Here is a 15,046-nt window from a genome sequence, read left to right as displayed (position 1 = left end):
TATATATATATAGGCAGAAGAGAGTATTTAATGTAGTAGTAACTACCAGTGCAGTAAGGTGATTGACCACGCCACAAACCACGAGTGTTGGGATGTAATAAAGTGCAAAGTGCGTAGGTTCCCAGCTAAGAGGAGCACATGCACAAGAGACCGGTATCGTTATCGACTAGGCACTAACGGCCGCTATCTCTTGAGGGATCTCCTCCATGTCGATTTACCATTTCCGAGGGCTGTCGTTTGTCAGCCAATGGCTTCCTCTATCAGACCCCGCCATCGCCCCAGGCAGTTATCTTTGGCCTTGTCCCGAGAGCACGCTTATCGAACTCCTGCTTTATGACTGTCAGTGTCTATAAGCCTGGATCTATTCTTACAAATAAATCTCGTGTTATAACAGTCGAGGTGATAGGAGTCCCTGAGTCCACATTACACTCAATAAAGTATTATAGACGGTTTGTATTGAAGGGCAACACTTTCACATATATGTAAATCGCTTTAAATTCGTTCTGTAGATTTTGAAATAAGATTTTTTTGAAGATTTTTCAAAAGCTTTATTAAAGTAGTAAAATATGTTTGGAAATGCGAAAAGTTATGCTTCGGGGACAGAAATTTATCATTTTAGTTTTATTGTAATTTAACTTATTACATTATATATTTATGGAAATGGGTAGCTAAGTGGCAAGGCACTGCGCTATTAACTCCAAGGACTCAGGTTGTGACAAATAATTATTTTATTTTCACTATAGCCGTGAGACAGCCCTGTGGGTTAGGAAGCCCTCCAGCCTCATGAAGTGGGTACCCTTAATTAGATAAAAATCTTTCAATCAAGCATTTTGCATATATCACCTAGTTGCACAATATTTAATGATAAAAATAAATAAAAATAATTTTAAAAAAAGTACATCTTTGCAAAGTACTGATTCCCTAATCCTTCATGGATTGTAGGGGGTTCACGCTGTTCTATTCTTCAGCAGACCGGGGTCTTAAAAATATGGAAGAGATCAAAAGAGAACGGATAAGAAATACAATCTGGTATTCTAGGTAAAATCATTGGTTGTACATAGGACGTTGGTAGATGCTAATCTAAGGACACACTAATAAAATAAAATAATGATGATTGAGAAAAAAATGAAACATTTTTCCCTCTAGATATAAATTGTGCTTTAAATTCCAAAAAAGAATCAAATCCTACAGATTAATGTCAACAATTGAAATCTTTAATTCATAAATTTATATCGTGTACAGAAAATGACTTTTCCTAAAAAGACAAATAATTGAATGAAAATAATCCTACTTAAAAAAATCAATATTTATCAGCCCCTTACAATCAGAAAAAAAGAAAGTATAAAATTTTATCCCCTAATATACAGTCATTATCTACTATTGATGTCTAACAGTTTATAGCAAATCTTGCTTCGCTTAGTTCAATAGATATATCGGAACATATTTTAGGCAATATCTAACTTTAAATAGAGACTAGCGAAATATACAATTCTCAATACTAACGGGGTGGATAAACTAAACAAATCCAATTACTACATAGCCCAGTGCATATATCATTCAAAATATATCTTAACTAAGTCTAAATTTTGTAAGTGATTATAATAACAAGCCTGGACTTTATTTTTTTGTTCTATATCCGTTATATTGTAGTGGATTTAAAAGACACTTACAGCAATATGCTGAGTACAATAATTATTTGGATAGGAGCTTCTCTTCAACAGATAAATTTATTAACTCTCTAGTATTCAATAGATAGAGGCAGAAGTGCTCTATTTAACTATAAGTCATGCTGCCCAAATACATTGAGTTGCCATATTAAGCAGCATATTAATCAATCATTTAAGACATAATATTAACACTGACATAAATGACCCAATATTTACAAAAATGCAATATTCTGTTTTTTTAATTGACTTTAATTCTGTTGAATATTTATCATTTCTTTTTCCTACAAAGTAAACGAGCAAGCAAGGTAAAAAAAAAGGTTACTGTTTCATGCCTAGATGTCAAAATCAGAACAGTAAACATGTGTGAAACCGGATACATTAAAAAAACTAAAACAATCGAAAGTACCAACGTAATTACATAACTGCGTCGGTTGAGAGTATATATGAGCAAGTAGAACAGACTGGGTCAGTAGTTGAGGAGTCCTCGCAACAATGAAACCAACTCTCGTCTTACTCTCGGCCTGCCTGGTCTTCGCTATGGCCAGCAAGCACAGCCCGTCTCACAGCCACTACCATCACGTCAGGACGGACATCATCACCAAGGAGGAGCCTGCACTGTACCCAGTCGAAGTAATTAAGCATGTACCTTATCCTGTAAAAGTACCCGTAGAACGTCCAGTGCCTTATCATGTCGACAAACCTTACCCTGTCAAAGTGGAAAAGGAAGTGCGTGTACCAGTACACGTTCAAGTACCTCAGCCATACCCTGTCTACAAAGAGGTCAAGGTTCCAGTCAAAGTAACCGAAGAAAGACCAGTGCCATATCACGTCCCCAAACCGTATCCAGTTACTGTGGAGAAGAAGGTACCTTACCCGGTCGAGAAAGAAGTCCACGTACCAGTAAAGGAATACGTCGAGGTACCTAAGCCGTACCACGTTCCAGTCGTAGTCGAGAAGAAAGTTCCTTATATCGTAGAGAAGAAAGTGCCGGTTCAAGTCCAAGTACCCGTTGAGAAACCGTACCCAGTCGAAGTGCCCAAACCCTATCCAGTGACAGTTGAAAAGAAGGTACCTTATATCGTTGAAAAGAAAGTACCATACCCTGTCAAAGTTCCAGAGTACGTCAAGGTACCAGTCCCTTTTCATAGTGAACATTCTTCCAGTTATGGTCTTTCTTCGTATGGAGGTTTAGAACATCACAACTTCTGAAAGAGAACCGTTCTAGTGTGTGTATGTAATTGGGTACAGCAATAAACGCTGTTTAACGGTTAATTGTTGAAATGTTATGTTTGTATATGTTGTAAATAATAAATAATATTTTGAACAGTTAATTTTTACTTTCATTCTCCCTATCTTACTATTGAGAATCATCATTTAGTAATACGAACTAATAATGCTTTGAAAGAATTATTCTATATTGTATTAGGATAACGATTGAGTATAATGTTTGATTTAGAAAATGCATTCATTATATGGAATGGAAAGAACGATTATTTTATCTGAAACTAAAAACTTGCTTGATGATATTCCTCATAATCCATGACCATTATTCACAAAAATTGAATGTTGATTGACTCAGAAATGTTTGTAAAAAATGATTAAGTAAGTAATATTACTCTTTCATTTTTTTAAATAGTTTTTACTTTCGAATAATAATACAACCTGCCATAATTAAGGGCAATAATCATTAGTGTTCTTAGTATTCATACAGGCCAAAAAGATTAAAAATGATAATAAAATAAATTAAAAGAAAAAAGTAACTAATTTATAAACTAATTTATAATATATATCTAAATTATGTTAAAGTAATAATAAAATAAATATATCTGACTCACATTCGTACCTATAAGAGTATACACTATTTACATTACCAATCGAACCAAGCTTTGAAGCTCTCGTGTGGAAGGCAAAGAAGGGCTCCGAGAAATCCCAGTGTTCTCGCCGCATTGCTGGTATTGAAAGATGTTACTCTATTTCTGATTTGCCAATAATCCCTGATGATAACAACTTATTATAGTATCCTTTATTTATATAACAAAAAAAATGTTTTATTTAAATGAGAATTGGGTAAAATGAGTTATTTATTATTATTTTATTAGTTCGCAATAAAATAGCAGCTAAAATTGTAACAGATACGATCTTAATTTATTGATTTTTCATTATTTTTATTTTATGAATCCAGACATAGTGGGGCGAAAAGTTGAATCTTAATAAATAATTTTTATAATCTTTGAGTTGCTTTTTAAATGTGAACGCACCATCTTCCATTTAAAACAGCATTATATTATATGCCGTGTTTCTATTACGAAATAACAAAACAAATTGTCTGTTGTAAAAGTAACATTTTCATCATACAATATTACAATTGCTCAAACATTTATATAATAAATTAATGAATAGCTACTGCAATGAATTACAGTAAATAGTCAATGAATTCAGTGTTAAAGTGAAATAAATTTAAACCAGATATTTTTGTATGAATTTACAGCATCATACTCTTTTTTTTAAAGTATTTTTTTAAAATTATTGTAAATAAAAGAAAAAATATTTAAATTAATTTAAGTTAAATACGTTTCTTATTTTAATATTTCAATAGTTTTAATTTATTTACAATATAGTTAATAATGAATTTATTTATTTATATATATTATAAATAGCCGCTGTACACCTAGAATTCTTTTAGTATGTTTAAGTCAGACGAGAAAAACATGTGCTCCTTTACTTTAAAAATGGTTTTTATATAATATTTTATATAAAAGAAAAATATTAAATGAAGACTCGCTAAACGGGTAATTCGGTTTGGTATTTAATTGGTCCACCATAGAATTTAATTAGTCTGACAAAAAGTTCGACTTGAGCGGCAAATTGTCTGAATAAATTTTATTGTCTTATGGAAATATTTAAAATGGCCATTGTTGAATACATTTCATTAAACTCTTGATTATGAATAAGTGGTGCTGTCTAAAATAAAAGTTTAATAAATATTCTTCTTTATACAAAAAACATTTAATATTAAAAAAAAATCAAATATTAAAAATATATTAATTAATTATTATTATTAAATATATGCTTAAATTCATATACTTAAATAATGAGGAAATATATAAAAGCCCTTAGCAAGACATTTTTTTCACTAATTTAAGCTGGTTTCTGAAAAATTCCAGTTTCAATTTTTCATCATTATTTTTTTTTTTAATTTTAATTTGGAAAATCCTTCGTAAAATTCTCAATGCTCCTTATTTTGTCACATATAAAATCATCCATAAGAACTTAATGTTCCATAAGTAAACGATGCAGCCCGAACCAGATATCAATCCTTCCATTAAAAATTCAATAACCACCCAAACCCAAAAGTTTCTAACCTTGCTTTCTCCTTTATTTCTTACAATTCTCCGAGGCACCTGAAAAGAAGAAAGCCTAGAGATCTTCTAATGAAGAAATATTATTAGAATGCTACCAATGGGTAGTTTCTCTTCATGCCTTTATCATTGCATTATGATCTAACATCAAATTTACAAGATATATATTAATGTAAATTCCGTTGTAAATATCAATAAATAAAAAAAAAGAAATTAAAGATTGTTATCGATTCAAATCACGGATATTAGAAAGAAAATTATTCTTTAGGAATAACTTAATTAAGAGATGAGATTCAAACTAAATATTTACTTAAATTATGGTTGTATGGAAAAGTAGAAACACTGTCTTGCATTTTACAATGGATCTAACCACTTTTGGTTGTTAACTAAACTATAAAATATTTAATATAATTATAATCTTTAAACAATCGTGAATTGTTAAAGATTGGTGCCTCAAAGGTAGTCAATAAAATCATTACCCTTATTGAATAATTTTAAATATGATCCATAAAAGTGAGGGTAGAAAAGCATAACTATAAAAAAAAAAAATTAATTGTTCTAAATATTATTTATTATTTACAACATATACAAACATCTTACTGTATCATTTGAACTGTTTGGCATTGATATACAGCATTTATTACTGTATCAAATTATAAACACAAAAAAAGGCTTCACTTTCAGAAGTGATGATGCTCTAAACCTCCATACGAAGAAAGATCATAACTGGAAGAATGTTCACTATGAATAGGGACTGGTACCTTGACGTACTCTGGAACTTTGACAGGGTACGGTACTTTCTTTTCAACGAAATAAGGTACCTTCTTCTCTACTGTCACTGGATACGGTTTGGGTACTTCGACTGGGTAAGGCTTCTCAACTGGCACTTGAACTTGAACTGGCACTTTCTTTTCTACGACATAAGGAACTTTCTTCTCGACTAGGACCGGTACGTGATACGGCTTAGGTACCTCTACGTATTCCTTTACTGGCACGTGGACTTCTTTCTCGACTGGGTAAGGTACCTTCTTCTCCACAGTAACTGGGTACGGTTTGGGGACGTGATATGGCACTGGTCTTTCCTCGGTGACTTTGACTGGAACCTTGACCTCTTTGTAGACAGGGTATGGCTGAGGTACTTGAACGTGTACTGGTACACGCACTTCCTTCTCCACTTTGACTGGGTAAGGTTTGTCGACATGATAAGGCACTGGACGATCTACGGGTACTTTTACAGGATACGGCACATGCTTGATGACCTGGACTGGGTACGGTACAGGCTCCTCCTGGGTGATGATGTCCGTCCTTACGTGATGGTAGTGGCTGTGAGACGGGCTGTGCTCGCTAGCTAGGGCAACGATCAGGCAGGCCGAGAGTAAAACGAGAGTTGATTTCATTGTGACTATCGCTGCTTAGCTAATGACTACTGTGTTCCACTGCCTCCTATATATACTGAACCGATGCAGAAATATTATGTTATATAATTCATTTTATAACGGTTTCCTCCGGAGGTTTCGTGCAGTTGTGTCGGCAGAGGATATTTGCTAACCACGGCGCACAGAGCCAGACCCGAGACCAATTTGGGATCGTTAACAGAAGAAAGTGGGTCACTAAGAGATGACTATTGACAATAATCGGGTCGAAATTTAGATAATATATATAATTGCTTGTGCCAATGATATCGGAGCAGCCTTATTTCGATACTTAAAATGCTGATCACTGATTCTGTGAAATGAAAGTAATTTTCGTAGTTAACAAGTGATGTGCCGGTCTGAAAACTTAAACTTGCTACGTATGAGGATAAAAAAAATATCTTATTGTTGTTATTAGACCCTGAAAAAAAAAGATTTTAGTTTAGAGCCCTTTTATTAACATATTATTACAATTATTTTAACACAGTATATCTAATTTTTCATATAATCAAATTAGTTCTTATTAAAGAATATCTGATAATTATTAATATTAGAATACATTACCTAACTTAAATTAAGATGTTTAATGCTTGACTTAAATAGTGAAGATATATACTGTCTAAGTTAAAATTTTTAGTCTACTATTATTTTGAGAATTTAAGTTCTAAAAATACGGTAAATAAGATAAGATTTATTATGAATACTATTAAAATTTATTTAAGACATATATTAATTTATTATAGGACGAAATCGTTCTAGCAAGTTTTTTGGGTCAAATCCTCCACTGTGCAATGTTCAACCATGCCAATAGTAAATGATTATGACAGAATGAAGAGAAAATTATATTAAACGATAATTACTTTCATTGATTAGTTTAAAACAATAATAAACCAAATGATTTTATGTAAGAAATATTAGCGCGTGTAGGTATGGAAATCGAAAGCCTTTCAGCTTAAGACATATATCAAAACAATCCAAGAGGAAACACAACTCTAAAATAAACTGTACACGAAAATATATTATTTACCTTATGTTAATTTTTATTGACTACGCTCAGTGACAGACGACCGACAAAGAATTATCTTTCACATTGTTAAGATTTTTTGTACAGTTGCTACTACATAGGTTAGAACAATAAATGCAAACAGACTTTTATTTGAATGGAATGCTAAATGTTGTTGAATTAGAATAGCTTTCTCTACCTTCCTGGGTAGACTGGAATGACACTCTTTAAACAAATTACATAATTTTTTTTTATAAAGGGGAAGGGGGAATTTACACAAAGTGGAGCAAAAAAAAAATACAGCGGTAAAGAAAATGTAATAAAAAAAAAAAAAGTGAATGGAGGATGGCTTTGAAAAATGTCCTTGTTTACTGTGGCAGGATGCGAACCAGCTCTGGAAGTGCTCACTCCTCAATGTACAAACCTCATTAAAGTTTCAACAGCCGCTACAGTTAAATGTTTAACCCTTAATAAATCGACCTTTTTTCCACTGTAATCGTCCTGGCCCTCTTCAAAGCCCCGCCAAATTGAGTTCCAGTAATTGAAAAGTCCCTGTAATTAATTCTTCTTTCATTGCTCGCCCGCTCTGCTGGTTACTAACACTTGTCATAACTCGATGATTCGCTCCGTTATCTTCTCAGTTTTTCCATGTTCGATTATCCTTAAGAATAACAAAGTTATTTATATAAAGCTATAAGCTACGTGTTGTCTAGCTTTAATTTATTTTATATTTATTTTTGTAAAAAAAAAATAAAAGTGTTAAACAGTATCACATATGTGTACCTTTACCAATAGTAAGTAGAATAGGACTTGAAATAACAATTGAAGGAACCTCCTTCTGAACCGAGTACTCGAGGACACTCACTTCAAGGTGGTGAGACATCAGGTCCTCGTTTTTAATTGAAATTGATTCATTGAGCTACTATCTAACTAAAAAGTTATAGTTAGATGATGATTCACGAGTCAAATTGGTGATATAAAGTGATATAAATGTATTGTATTGTTACAACACAATACATTGTAATACAACTTGTAAACAATACATTGTATTGTTTGTATCGTATTCTTTTTGTTTTATGTACATCTCCTGTACTTTTTTAATTTTATATTTTACGTATTTTTATAAAAAAAATTTACTCCTGCCATTGTTACTTATTTTTATTCTTATCATTGTATCTTATCTTTGTATTTTTATTCTTTTCATTGTATCATTTTGTATCTTTTTAGCCCTGATGAAGCCCTGCAAATTGGGGCGAAACGTCGGAAAATAAATAGTTGTAAACTATTTTTGTTTCTCCTTTGACCGCAACCCTGCCAATCTTCTTATATATTAAAAAAATGTAAATTTGAATGTTTATTTAATTTTTGGTCATGTAAGATGATAGTAAATTCTTATTCAATTATTGTAAATATACTATTAAACAATATATTATTGTTACTAAACTTGAATTTGAAAAATTTGAAGTTACAATTTTTTTTTTTACGAAGTACGGCAATTAATTATTAGTTGTATAGATAGGGACGTAAACAGTAACATACTAAGGAATTTTGTATTTCAAAAATCTAAATTTACTCCGAATATAAACATTATGACCATTTATTATTTTGTAATGATAGTTGCGCTTACCAATAATTATAAAAATATTATATGTCCCAAATAATAAACACTCAATGTCCCCGAGATTTAGCACATCGGAATCAGGTGACCTTAGCCAATTATTAGCTTAGAAAACTTCTATAATTATATAGAGAAACAACAAACTAATACCATTACATGTATACATTCTTCTAATGTTTAAATATAGCTAAGTAATAGTAAAATAACAAAATTAGAGTACTTTTATTATTATTAAATCAGAATTATTAATTAATAATGAAAACAGGAAGATTATACTTTTTATTCAAGACTGTGTCATTCAGTCACTAGTTGAGTAAGTTCATAAAACTGAATGTTAAATTTTTTGTTTTTATTACATTTTAATACTTCAAAAGTATTACTGTTTAAAAAATACATAATATCAACTTTTTATTTTAGCAATTAAATACGCTCGTTGGTGAGACTATTTATGGATTTAAACATTTTTTTAATTGTATAAATGATCTTATAATTATAATTAATTAAATTTTTAAATCAGTAAAATGTTACGAGTTTATACCCGTAGTATATGTTACCAAACTTTCCTGGGCTATTAGCGTAGCGGTTTCTTATCTGTGCTAATCCCAATGAGGTAAGTATATAGTAAAAATACTCAGCTCCTACCGTTGAAGATATAAAACTACCAAGGAAGGAAAAGAGCTCGTGTTAAGGGTTTTATTTACAGGAGGCGAGTTGAGGCCAAACGCAGGTCTTACAACGGAGAGTTTATTTGCGGCTAAACAAATATATACCGTTCGGAAATGTAATTCGAAAGGGAAAAATAAAAGCTCTTACGTGAAAAATTCACCTCGACTCGGAGTAAAAGAAAATACTTGGACGGAAAAGAGCTCTAGGAAATATTTACCGCTGATAAAGTAAGGTTAGAGCGTGAGGTGTCAACTTCAAAGTTTAGTCCGCTAGTTGAGAAAACCAAAGCTTTCAAAAATCGGAAAGAAGGAAAATCGTAGTTATTTTGAGGCATAAAATATAGAATTTTTCCTTAACTTGGCAGTTTATTTCAATAAAACTTATTATATGGAATATTATTTGATGGGTTGTAATAATATTAGGTATTATGAATTTATAAATTATGTTGGAAAATTTCGATACAGCCGTGTAATTCCAAAACTAGCCAAATCCATTTTTTATTTAAAAGTTTCTGTACTAAATGGTCAAGATATAAAATAATATCTTTAAAAAACAGTTAAAACAAAAAAATAAAATAAAGAGTACTCGGGAGGTTTTGTGTTTATACACATCTTTTATAAGATTTAAATTCAAAATACCAAATACATTTAAACTTTTCTTAAAGGACCCTCGCCATAAACGCGACCCCTCTGGCTGGAAAATTTTATTAAGGCCACAGTCAACAAGATATAAATTTAATGCATGTGAACCCCTCCATTTCCAATAACGGAACTAATGCAATAAAATTGTGGACCATAATTTTATTCCTCATCAGCACTTTTTACTCCTTCATGGCGGGTACAAGTCATAAAATATGAAAGTTAAAACTTCTAATCTATAAAGTTTTTTATGGGACATTTTTGTTTAAAAAAGGTAAACCTTGGTTCGTAAGTCTGCTTTAACCGAATATATTATCAAAAATGTATATTAAATACAAATTATATGTATATTAAGTGTATTTTATTTACTCATTTAATTACAAATTAATTTTTATGGGAAACTACTGAAAAAATAACTGTAGAATATAGAAAATATATCTCTCATTAATAAAAAACAAAAGGGAGCTTTTTTTATTCTCTTTTATTTGTTTTATTCTGAAATTCCTCTTCATTTTCTCTGAAATATTTTCAGGCTAAATTTACCGCTTCATAGGTCGTACTAAAATTAGAAGAATTAACTTTTTTTTATTTTCTCCGGAATGAAAAGTCCGATTTTCAATCTGTAAAGAGCATTTTATGTATTTTTAAATATAGCATTCACTTTAATCAAGAATTTAAATCCAACAATCAAATAATAAAAACGGAAAAATATATAACCACCCATAGACGGGATTCTCACCTTCCCCCGTGAGAATCCCGTCTATGGGTGGTTATATACTCTGACTGGAGTTTATGTGAGTGTCACATTGAAGGGCAACGTTGTCTGTGAAGTCAAATTAGTCAACATAACAGGGACCTTCGGTTTTATAAACGTCAAACATTCTTATTTTTCAGCTTTAATTTTTTTTTTTAAATATTTAATGGAATTTAGAACTGTACAAAATAATACAATAGGTAAATCTGTAGTATGTTACATATACACTTGAAAATCTTAGAAAGGAACCACCCATTGATGGTACTTCAAACATTAATTTATTTATTTTCCAACAATCAAATAATAAAAACGGAAAAATATATAACCACCCATAGACGGGATTCTCACGGAGGAAGCTCTGACTGGAGTTTATGTGAGTGTCACATTGAAGGGCAACGTTGTCTGTGAAGTCAAATTAGTCAACATAACAGGGACCTTCGGTTTTATAAACGTCAAACATTCTTATTTTTCAGCTTTAATTTTTTTTTTTAAATATTTAATGGAATTTAGAACTGTACAAAATAATACAATAGGTAAATCTGTAGTATGTTACATATACACTTGAAACTTAGAAAGGAACCACCCATTGATGGTACTTCAAACATTAATTTAAATTAGAAGGTCCCGTGGCCATCTTCTTTTCAGACTCCTCGGAGGATTATCAGGGATTGTTCAGGATGAAAAATTAAGAATTAATGGATTAGGATGGTTAAGGAGTATGGAATGAAAAGACGCATATCTGTTTTGGGTGAAATCTGCAACGAATGGGATGTTAAGGTCTTTGTGAACGAGTTTATTTGTGACGTAATAAGGAGCATCAAGGACTTTACGTAGGATTTTAACGATTGGATGCGGGAAGAATTTAATGGTTTGGTGGAGCCCCAGAGCTCAATTCCATATGTCCAAATTGTGATTTAAATAAAAATATTTTAAAATTAATAATATATTTCAATAAAAATATTGACATCCAGTCAATCTTGTAGTATTTATATCATTAATATATTTGAGTTAATTTATAACAGCTCTGAAAAAAAACCCGAAATAGCTTTCAGTGCATTTTGAAACCGATAATTAGGAATTATCGTATAAATAAAAAATTATAAAATTTTTTTAACATATTTTTTTTTCTGCCGATGTCCCACGTTACAAAAATATATAACGATCCATTTTATATAAATCCAACATATCAAATTCCAAAACTGTTGATAATGATTAATTTCTGCCCTTAAATATAAACAATTTTTAGATTTTATGACTTTATATAGGAGAATAAGTTGTACGAAAAAAAAACAAACTAACGGATGTGTTATTCTATATCATCAGTTTTAATTTGTTTGTATCATTTCTTGCAGTCTAGGAGGCCATAAACTATTATTTTTTTTTAATATATTGGTGGATTCAGTTTAAATTTTTTGTTATTCGAACAAAAATCGAAGGCTTTACCACTAGGAGAAAATTTCGAGATGTACAATTTTATTTTTCTATTACTTTTTTTGAGGGGTGTAAAAAATGAATATATAAACTTTGTTTTTCCCCCAAAACTATATTATATCTCACTTTGCTAGATAAGTAGGTTCAAATTATTTAAATAATAATCTCTCATTAGATTATAGGTGGATAATAATACACTAGTCGACTTGTTTTCTGATGTAGAATATATACTAATAAATAGGTAAATTCTCCACATGCTTGTATCATGTTATTCTATTATTTACAGCAAATTTACATGTTGAATATATTTGTAAACAGTTGTAAATAATAGTAAATAAATTATTAAAAAAACGAAAAGCGCTTTTTGCGCGTCATATTCGTTGATATAATTTTCAGTGACACCAAAATACTAATTTTATGAGAAATTAAAAAAAAAATTTACTTCGCCAATTCAGAAAATATATTTACAATATATAAAATTCAAATTTAAGAAATTGGAATAAAAATCGAATAAATATTATAGATGGCCTACTTCCCAACATGAGATGGAAGGTTCATTCCGATTTTCAATTTAAGAGAGTTCGAAACCAGGATCGATAAAATTTCGGGGAAAACGGTAAACAGGTTTAATAACAAGTTGTCATAGCGCATGTTTAGTTTAGATATTCCCCAGAGTAATAGTTGGGGGATATTACCCAAACTAATTTTTATATGTTGGTATGGCTGGTTTAAATAATGGAATGGACTATATTTATAAATGATAGCTATGATAAACAGAATAAAATTCCTCTATTTTGTATGATTGATGACAATTGATTATAGTTTGCCAAACATGAGTAATTTGTTGTTATTGTGTTAGGTTTAATTTTGATAGTTGATTACAATTAATGACTTAGATTAAAATAACTTGCTGTTGATCTATAGTGAGGATTTGTTCTACTTCGGTGACCTTGAGTTCCCTCATTCTGATTTTCTTTCCCTGCCGGTGGTGTTGGTTAAACTATTCCCTCATCTTGAGAAATAGTTGAGTGCCCATTGTCCTGGACAGCCTGTATTCACTTGTCTGTGTCTTACCTCACTCTCCAGAGGTACTTAGCCTACTTATTTCCTCTCCCGCTAGATGGCAGCATTTTAATATTCATCCTGAATTCTACTCACATGTGAGGGGGGACAATTTCTCCAAACAGCGCACTTATTCACTAAATTACTTGTAGGCCTATTCTCGTCACGTATGGCACAATCTCACCTTATTTTACTGTATAATACACACCAGTGACTGTGAGTAGACTGCTTAGCCATAATTAGGACACGCTACATATTTTAACTACTGCGTAAAGACTTAATCGACCTAATGTTCAATTCCATTCCCATTTTTTAAGGGACCGCTACATTTAAGTAATAAATCATGTGAGTATATCATGATGCCCTCCCACATACGATACAAACAGACCTTTTGGTAGTAACGAACAAGACGAAAACCGAGATAATCCCGAGGAAAGGAAGAAAAGGTGGGTGGGTCCTTTTGATCAGGACGTGCCAGCGGTTGATTTTTCTACTCCCAGGCTCCCCCTCACTTGAGTGTAATTCTAATTGAGGGCGACGGGGAGTGGCTAATGACAAGGGACTATAATCCAGCGCTAACAACCCCATCAGCATATTTACAGACCTCTACCTTTCCCTCAACCATCTTGCGCTAATGAGGTCCATGTTCAATGAGGGAATACTCTTCACGCGTTCCTCTTATCTCTCCAGGGTATTACGCAGCATAAATTTACACTTCTTTAGCTTGATTGTTAACCAAAAACAGGACGTAATATTCTGAAAAATATTTAATTTTTCTTACTAAATTAATTCTATGAGACAAAAAAAGTCCTAGAACTATTTTCAAAATAAACCGAGGAGGATGAGGAGGAATATATAAAATATATTTATATTGTTTTTATAAAATATATAAAACCCGCTGTTTTATGAAATACTGAACTCACTGAAAAAATTCATTTTAATCACTTCTACATAAAAATAATACGAATTAATATTACAAGCAAATTGTAAAACAATATATATATATTTTTTCAATTATGTAGAAAAAATCTAAAATTGACTTATAATAAGTATTTTGAAATGGATAAAAATTATTCTGGAAACTTTTTTACGGTACAATACGTTTTAATTAGAAAACAACGGAAATAATCCCTAAAAAAATACTAATTAATATTAAAGGTTAATTGAAAAAATATATATATATTTCTTTTAATCAAACAAAATTTTTAAAGAAAAATACAAAAAATCGGCTCAGAATAAGTATTTTCAATTGTAAAAAAATTATTTTGGAAACTTCTATGCGGTGCAATACGTTTAATTAGAAACAAACCCTGAGGATAATACTGATTAATAATAAGTGTACGTCTATGGGTGGTTATATACTCTGACTGGAGTTTATGTGAGTGTCACATTGAAGGGCAACGTTGTCTGTGAAGTCAAATTAGTCAACATAACAG

General features: G+C 31.2%; 3 protein-coding genes across 4 annotated transcripts in view; 1 reads left to right on the top strand and 2 right to left on the bottom strand.

Annotated features, from left to right (window-relative positions):
* Positions 1 to 15,046, bottom strand: part of LOC106677602 (uncharacterized) — a 938,458-nt gene that overhangs the window by 225,882 nt on the left and 697,530 nt on the right. The window lies entirely within an intron of this gene.
* On the top strand, positions 2,160 to 2,915 carry LOC112211542 (mantle protein). The gene has a single exon (XM_024363437.1). It carries the CDS (start codon positions 2,160 to 2,162, stop codon positions 2,874 to 2,876), a length of 717 nt encoding a protein of 238 aa, XP_024219205.1. The 3' UTR covers positions 2,877 to 2,915.
* LOC106677604 (uncharacterized) lies at positions 5,613 to 6,429 on the bottom strand. The gene has a single exon (XM_014415633.1). The coding sequence runs from the start codon at positions 6,421 to 6,423 to the stop codon at positions 5,707 to 5,709; it is 717 nt and encodes a 238-aa protein (XP_014271119.1). The 5' UTR covers positions 6,424 to 6,429; the 3' UTR covers positions 5,613 to 5,706.

The sequence above is a fragment of the Halyomorpha halys genome, unplaced genomic scaffold (genome assembly GCF_000696795.3).
Source record: "Halyomorpha halys isolate HHAL.00 unplaced genomic scaffold, Hhal_1.1 Scaffold104.1, whole genome shotgun sequence".
NCBI lineage: Eukaryota > Metazoa > Arthropoda > Insecta > Hemiptera > Pentatomidae > Halyomorpha > Halyomorpha halys.
This window is presented reverse-complemented; position numbering and strand designations above follow the sequence as displayed.